General features: G+C 41.7%; 1 protein-coding gene across 1 annotated transcript; it reads left to right on the top strand.

Moving 5' to 3' along the window:
• Window positions 1-1,559: 1,559 nt before the first annotated feature.
• LOC144890828 (uncharacterized) lies at window positions 1,560-7,290 on the top strand. Its single transcript, XM_078772682.1, has 3 exons — window positions 1,560-1,672; window positions 3,442-5,003; window positions 7,218-7,290. Exons 1-3 carry the CDS (start codon window positions 1,625-1,627, stop codon window positions 7,288-7,290), a joined length of 1,683 nt encoding a protein of 560 aa, XP_078628808.1. The 5' UTR covers window positions 1,560-1,624.
• Window positions 7,291-8,558: the final 1,268 nt, after the last annotated feature.

The raw sequence follows: 8,558 nt of genomic DNA, 5'->3' as shown, positions 1-8,558 counted from the left end.
TGAAACCCCTTTTGCTCAGGTGCTGTGCAGCGCTGCACAAAGATCCATATGAGCGGGGCCTGGGTGCTGTGTAATTAGTACACAAAGAACCAATTACTAGGGTGCTGAATAAACACAAAGATCCATTTTTTGGAGCTGGTTCTCCCGGTGCTGTGATTTATTCAAAGAACCAAATTTTGTAAGAATTAAGATATGATTTGTCGACATTATAAATACTTTAATATATGTAACGATTTTTGTAACGATCATCCTGCAAAAGGTCTGCTCGTTCTTTTTCCTTTGAGTCGTAAATTCCTGTTGAATTCTCATTAAAATGCGGAATTAAGTACGCTGTGTGATGATGGAGATCCTTGATGACGAATCAGGAATAGTGAATGAGCAAACAAAATAACGAATGCTGCGGCTGGAGCAGTGGAAGCGATTTTTGAATTGTTCAATGATTATTCGATATTGTTATGACTTATTGTCAATAGGTATACTAAGTGGCCATGAGGTAGCCTGTTGCTATGTACAGTTTTATTCTATTGTTGATTATACCACATAGCTGTGGTGATAAAGGAAATGTTCGTTTTAAATAGATGATTATGATAGGACCATGACTATAAAATCATGATGATTATTATGAATGATATCATAGGGTTCAAATGCAGAATGCTGCATGAACTTGGGAAAGAACTTTCAAGCCCTATGGGATAAATTGGGTGTTACAAGCGATGGAGTTTTAAAATTTAGCATGATTGAAGGAATTTTACAGTCTTATTTCAGGAGTTTTACGAAATTTATATTGCCAAGAGATTTGGGTACTATTAAAAGAAAAATGATGAGATATTTTTCCCAAAGAACTTTAATATCTGCCATCCATTTTGGCTGTCTCACGAATGAAGGATGAGTTGCCTTTAGTGGTGGCAAAGAAAATTTGTGGAGACCAGGCAAAATGGGGAAATATGTCAGATATGACCCTAGGACAGGACGGTGATTCATCAATTAACATGAGGTACGAACCAGAGGTGACGACCGATGAGATTCGATCTCAGTCAATGGATGGACCTGTCCTGACATCATTGGGGAAAGGGCTTATGCAAGGAGTCATCCAAAATGATTAATTTGATTTATTGATGAATATTGATGAATTAATTGAAATTGAATAATTGATTGAATTGTTAATTGATTGAATCTAATTGATTGAATTTAATTGAATAAATTTAACTGAATAAATTGAACTGAATAAATTGAATTGAATATATTGATTGTTTGATTGATGAAAATGCGGTCTCAAGAAAGAAGCTTTGATATCTTTGCGAGATATTAACAATGTGGAGACAACCTGGGAAAATTGAGCAAGGTGGTGAGTTTATATACAGATATATATGTGCGGTTACCATTGTGTGATTTCCCCGTCAACAGAGCGGACACCTGAGGATTCACCCATTTCATACTGACCCTCCGGCTCATCTGCAAATACTGATCTGTGAGATTGGATTGTGCAAAAGCCACAGCTGAGGGAGATTCTCTGGAAATCACCGTGTGAACAGGTGGAGAGACCCTTCCTGGAGGTACGAGTGAAGCTTTAGAGGAACAAACTACAACACATCCAACGCTACTTTGATAAAAGGCAGAATGGGAAATGGAGCCTGCAAGAATACACAAGGACAACCAGAGATTCCACAAAAAGGTACTTGTACACATCATATGTACGACCGTTATGGTGCAGAAGCTATAAGGCAGGTCGAGAATTGGTATTTGTGGACAAAGGGACATGATGAGGAGTTTCCAAGAGATGGTACATTTGAGCGAAGTCGATTGGAAAGATTGGAACAAAGATTGAAAGCCAGGAAGAGACAGAATCTAACGGTAGACTGGCTTGCATTCCATCTTTGGGATGGTGAATCCAGACAACGGGAACAGCAAGAACGGATAACGGATCTAGAACTTAAAATAAAAAGGATACAGGATACAGTGGAGGAGACAAATGCACAACTGCCCTCGAAATTAGGAATGAAAGTGACGGTTGTCCCATCTGATTTCCAGTTGTCTCCCCAAAAAGGACGGTACAGAGAATTTTTTCGTGTTTCAGGAGACAACGAGAGATTGCAGTGGCAACTCAGGGATGTAGAGATGCAGCCCAGCAATACAAATGCACAGGTGCACAGACCAGGAAACGACAGAAACCGGTGTTTCGAGTGTGGAAAGATGGGACATTGGAGAAGAAGATGTCCGTATGTCAACAGGAGGACAAGGTCATGGGGCAAACCAAGATCAAGGGTACCAGTGCGTACCGGTACCTCAGACAATGATTAGGCCTTCATTGCTGCAAATCCCAAATGATGATTGGCCTCAACAGATTCGATTACTGGACAAACATGAATAACTGTCGATGATTCTTGGGTCTGAAAAGTTTTCGGAGCAAGAATTATTCATTTTTTCTTTTGCTTGTAAGCAAATTAGTAATTAATTGATCACATGCCGAAATTGGATCTTTTATGTTGGGCACACAATTTTAAATTTACAAAGTTGGAACAATTGCTTTGCAAATTTTAAACCAAGGGACAAGGGTCACATGATGATCAGGTGGGAATTTCGGACTATTGTTTCGCATGATTGATAGGTCAGTGGTCGACTGACATGTAAATGGGTGTGTAGTCAAATTTGGATAAATTATGGTGGGAACTGAAAGGGTAATTTCAATGTGACATCATAGGGCAAGGCAAACTGTGGCAAGGCAAACTATTGGATGGGAAAATTAGATCTGGCTATAGAATAAATTTATTGACCCCTTGAAGTTAATTCTTCGAATCATCGTTTCACTGGCATTTTTGTTCAAATTGGAAATAGTTTGGTAGAGCTTTGGTTAAAACCTTTGGTTGCGGTATCTTGGAACGAAATGACAAACCATAGGATATTGATAAGAATAGGAAAAATATGGACCCAAAATAGAAAGTTGGATTCATGCCCCTCATTGCAAACAAGCACATGGGGCTAAGGTGGACGATCCCACAGAAAATGAGGCTGCACCTAGCAGCCCAGCAGAACATTCAGTGGCAGATAAATGATAGTTGTGATTTACAGTCATTTGAATTACATTTTAACACCCCTTGCATTGATAAACATTACATTTTCAACATGTGATATTCCTACTTGGGATAGTGACATTTATTTGCCTACATGACATACAATTACCGGCTGATATTAATACAACATGAGTAAAAAAAATTGTATCACAACTACACTCATGACCAAGGGGATTGAGTTCAACCCCGGGAGATAGGGGGATCAGGGTAAGACAAATAATCTGATTTATGCTACATATTAAGGGATTTTTTTATTTACCTGTTAGGAAGCTTACAAAGGTTAGGAAGTTTGGTATATAAAGTTGAATGTCATGGACATATAATTATGTTAGAGGTGTGAACATATACAAGGGGTAGCTCACATGTTTTACAGATGGCTACAGGTGGGACAAAGGGAAAGACCTTATCAAGACAAGCCGACAAATCAGGGGAAAACAGAGACTTCTACTTCGGATACTCCTTGAAAATGGTGATATTCATCCTAGGAATGAGTTCTCTTGTAGTGGGGACTATGTGTTGCATACATTGTTTCGGGGTAATAAGAGAACAAAACGCAACATTGGTGGCCGACATACAGATATATGATTATGCGGGACGACATAAGCAAAAAAGAAGTTTAATGGAAGAAAGGGACACACCTTTAGAACCCGATGGATTACACGGGATTAATACTTTTTTACATTTAGCCCACACAAGGGCTGATATAGCAAATGAAAGTAATTGTTGGATATGCACACAAATGCCGCATTCTAGTGAGAACGGAGTACCATTGGAGGCAGTTCCTTTTGGTTGGGATGAATTATGTAGTCGCTTCCCACAGAGGTTGGTAGCAACAATACGACCTGATTTACCAATGTCGATGATGCTAGGGGATGCTAGTTGGGAAAAAGGGGGATATCAATGTGAGGAATTTGAAGACAGTTATAGGCCTAAATATGACAATGAAGTTATGCCCCCTTACGTAACTATTCAACAACAAATAAAAGGGCTCCTATGTTTCATCCGACATCGAACCACAGAGAATAATAAGTTGATGGGAAACTCCACCTGCCACCATTATAGTTACGAGTTGGGCTATATGAGATTGCTTGTCCCAGTAAAGAACACTAGCTTAAAGATGATATCTTTGTATTGGGAAGGAACTTGGATGTCAGATACGACATGGACCTATAATAATACATATTTTATATGTGGACACAAGGCGTATGCGTATCTCCCACTGACATGGTCAGGATCATGTTTTCTTGGGTTTGTGCTTCCACACATGCGCCTGTTAACAAAGTCACCAACGCATATCCTGCATTCTAGGCAGAAAAGAACTATTAGCATGGGGGAATGGATTGGAATGGTAATATTTCCATTTTATGGAACCTGGAAGGCAGGGCGAGAACTCAGGCACATGGCATTGGCTATGGAGAAGTTGGCAAATAAAACAGCAAGTGGATTGGAAAAACTTACAAGAGAGCTGGCAGCAACAAGAACGATGGCATTACAAAATCGTATGGCATTAGATATGCTGTTAGCAGAAAAAGGAGGTACATGTGCAGTCATTGGTACAGATTGCTGTACGTACATACCTGATGAGTCAGAAGAAATTTATAACATAGCCGATACAATCAGACAAGAGGGAGCAAGATACCACGATTATATAAAAGGGGGTGCCTTTGCATGGTTGGGAAACACATTTGGAGGGGTGGTAGCTAAGATACTCCAATATTTGTTTGTTGGTTTAGTAGTTATATTGGCAATTGTTTTAGTGGTGGCTTGCTTGAAAGCCTTAGTGACGGTGTGTTTGAATAAGGTAACCAACAACACGATGATAACGCATGAAGTGACAAATGAGGAAAGAAATGTGGAACCAGAAAAGGAAGACTTTTATGGCGACATAAATACTGAGATTAAAAGATTAAATCAAGTGATGTTGCAAATGAAACAGTATAATTAAGATAATGGCATAACGACAATGTTATGAGTTGTGTCAATTACAATATCAGTGAACTCATATCACCACGAGTGACACACTGTTAGAAAAAAAAAAAAAAGAGGGAAAAGAAAAAGTGGAGAGGAATTATGGTAATAATACATTATGTTTAATTTGTTGATTTGGGGAAATTGTTGTTGGGAATTAGGTATTCCCGTTGGTGATTGTAATCATATACAATTTATTTTCTTAGAGTAGTGCTAAAATACCTGCATGAGTTAATTTTTGAACTATATTAACCTGAAAGCAATTGTGGATGCTATTCTTAGTTTAGTAATAAAATACATACCTGATTGAATATTATTTGTGTGACGCATATAAATGAATATAACTTTTGTGTTAAGGAAAAACAACAAATTGTTGAATGTGAAACTGTCGGAAGATATACATGATTATGCTGATTTCATGGTAAGATGTACCCTATCTGATTCAGTGTGTGCGGAAAGCAGATTCAGATGTGACTGAGCATAAGGATAAGACGAGATCACATTTTGAAGGGAGTGCTAACGGAATTGGGAAGAAGTTCGAGAAAGAAAATTTGTGGCTAAAAAATGAAGTTAATCATGGCATACACCCTCTTTCTCAAAGAATGATGAAGACATTCTCCCGTGTAACTTGGAGATGAATGCTTACCTTCACCAAGGAAATTAATGTGACCATTTGCCTGGATCACACTGCAACATATGAAAGAAAGGCGATCACTTACTCTTGTTCGAAGGCTTCGAACATTCACCACATCAGAAGTTGCAGGATAATGACATTTTACCTGCAACCTCTGTGAAATGCGGGGACATATGTTATTACTTCACCAACGTCCGGGGAACCAGCATGGAGCTGCAAAAAACGGCTGTGCCCTTGTCACAACAGCTGTGCACGATTCTGCTGGTTGCTCCTGGTAAGGACCATGAATGACCTGAACACCATGGTCCCAACATCATTGTGGATGCATCCGGCATCCCTGTTCCACATCTTGCTGGCCAATCAACGTCACACCAATACTTGCTGCCCACTCACAATGAGGGAGGAGGCAAGTCGACTACAACTGGGTGAAGGCCTTGTTCAGGAATTACTATGGTTTACAGCAAAAAAGTGGCAAGAATGCTACAAGGAGAGCAGGGTCAGTCTATGACTCCGCAATGTTACCACAACAGCGAAATCCTACACGAAGTAGTGCAGGAGCTATGAAGACATTAGGAGAAAATGTTTCATACCAGGATTCAAACACAAGTGATCAGCCCTTCCTTTCAAACAAAGTCAACATTTGTGTGGAGGCAAACGTTTTTTGCCAGATGGTGCAGATGCTTTACAAAACTTGAAAATGAAGTGAAATTGTTGTATCTTGGTGATGGTGAAGTGTTGTTTTGAAAATATATTTGTGATGCAAATGCAATAGATTGAACGATATGGAAGGAGTCAATGACCAACGAAATGTTTTGTGATTCTTGCAGGATGACGGTGTATGCCCAAGGGAATTTGATTACCAAAGTGATTGATTATTTACTTATACTTGTAATGATGTTTACTTGTAGTGATTGATTGTTTACTTATATTGATGTTTAGATTAATGGTTAATATAAACAAAAAACAAAAAGATGAGGGAATTGTGGAAGTGTAACTCAGTGTAACTTATTAATTGGCACTGGTAACTTATTAATTAACACTGGTAACGAAGCAGATACATTTTACCTGCAAACTCTGTGAAAGACGAGTTCGTAAATGAGTGTCAGGAATGTGCCCGAACATGATAATCTCTTGTCCACCTGGTCACAGCCCCTGGCTGAAGCACCCCCCTATCGTTTGGTAAACGGAACTCACAGCAGGAGGGGAGCGAGCTGATGCCAGGACTTGGTGCACGCATGACCTCGGGGCATTAGCGGAGAAAGGATTAACGTTCAGCGGACAGGGGATTAAGTCCAGTTTGTCCATATAAACGAGAGCAAACGTTGAGTCGAGGACTTGTTACCAGGAGCTCTGACCGACGGGAGTGGCGGAGGAACATCGGCCGAACGAGAAGGACCATGCGAAAAGAGTTAACTTGGTCCATTGAATTAAGCGGTATTATTTGGTAAATGGAATGAAGTGAATAACCAGTTAATAAACCAGACCTTTTGTAAAACCTGTGTCCGGTCATTGGAGTCTTGAGTCCCCCGCTACAAATTCCCCTACAGTCGCTTTCAGTCACTCCCTTGTCGTCAAGGCCGTTCGCTGCCTCGAGGGATGCCGGTCGAGCCTCGCACATAGAAGCGATTCCGACCAGAGTCGGGCCCTCGATGGGTGCAGATCGCGGTTCGTGCGTAGAAGTGATTCCGACCAGAGTCGGGCCCTCAATGGGTGCAGATCGCGGTTCATGCGTAGAAGTGATTCTGATCAACATCGGTCGGGTAGACCGGACTTGAGGCACGGCAGACATGGGTGTCGTGAGCACATGCATGGCTTGTCGTAGCTCGTGCCGGGCACGCAGATCTGGGATGATTCCCACAGAGGAAGCATTTAGCGGTACCCTCAACCAAGGCAGTTGCAGCCAGACTCGTACCTTCGGCTCCGAAGGCTTCCGTCGACTCCAACAGAATTCCAGCAACAGGGTGCTGCCCCATAGCGTCGTTCTCCAGGCGTCCCCTCCCCTTCCCCCCCCCCCCCCCAGTGAGACCAGCCGTGACACAAGGGCGTCCGCACGCCTCCGACTGTGTCGAGGCTCGCTGGAGTACGAGAGCCGGATCGTAAGTCTCCTTGAGAGTCAGGGTCGATGACTCCAGCAAGCGCCACCGCATTGATGGGGAGTAAATACCAGAAACGAGCGCGACTCGCAAGAGATCGTCACACACCTGTTCGTGCATTCGAACCTCGGGAGAGCATACCTTGTCTAGGCGGACAAAATGATCGAGGGAGTCCGGAGCACCCTGTCTCCTCATGGCAAGCTCCTTTGTTGCGTCATTGTATGTAGCGCATTTTGTATGTGGCCAATCAACCACCGCGGTGTAGTGCCGAAGAAAGTTGGACCAACGGTCCACGGCATTCGTAGCCTGAGGGTCACCTTAGACCTCCAGGCAAAGCAGGTTCTCCATCGCTCCAAGCGTAGGACTCAAGTGAATAAAAATGTGGTGAAACGAAATGATTCACCAGAAAACTCCAACGTGAGCTTTTATTCACTTGAATGCAACTCATCTACAAAGAAAACACAAAAGCAAATAAGCAAGCATCCCAGAGCACATTCATTAACATTATGGCGTTGCAGGGATATTAGCAAATATATAATAGCACGTCCTTTAACAATCTTACCAACTTGAAGGCACAGACAGCTGAATGAAACCCCTTTACGCACAGATGGTATTATAAATCCCTCCCCATGCGGTGGACACAGGAATAGCATCATAAGTAGTGCAGGTGCGTAACGAAGGCCATCACTCAGATGGAACCAATGATTCATGACAACCTCGTATTCCTTTACCATTAATTGGCACCATTACTGTCTGACCAGATCCAGCTGGGTGACAGATTCTCCTTCGAACTAT

The sequence above is a fragment of the Myxine glutinosa genome, chromosome 2 (assembly GCF_964187855.1).
Source record: "Myxine glutinosa chromosome 2, kmMyxGlut1.1, whole genome shotgun sequence".
Classification (NCBI taxonomy): Eukaryota; Metazoa; Chordata; class Myxini; order Myxiniformes; family Myxinidae; genus Myxine; species Myxine glutinosa.
Note: the sequence above shows the minus strand (reverse complement) of the source record. Positions and strands in the feature narration are given on the sequence as shown.

Excerpts from the sequence above, each read along its gene's own strand:
- LOC144890828 (XM_078772682.1), top strand. The coding sequence starts at position 1,625 with ATGGAGCCTGCAAGAATACACAAGGACAACCAGAGATTCCACAAAAAG. Across the intron at positions 1,673-3,441 it reads ACCAGAGATTCCACAAAAAG|ATGGCTACAGGTGGGACAAA; the intron begins GTACTTGTACAC and ends CATGTTTTACAG. Across the intron at positions 5,004-7,217 it reads GTGATGTTGCAAATGAAACA|TCGCTTTCAGTCACTCCCTT; the intron begins GTATAATTAAGA and ends ATTCCCCTACAG.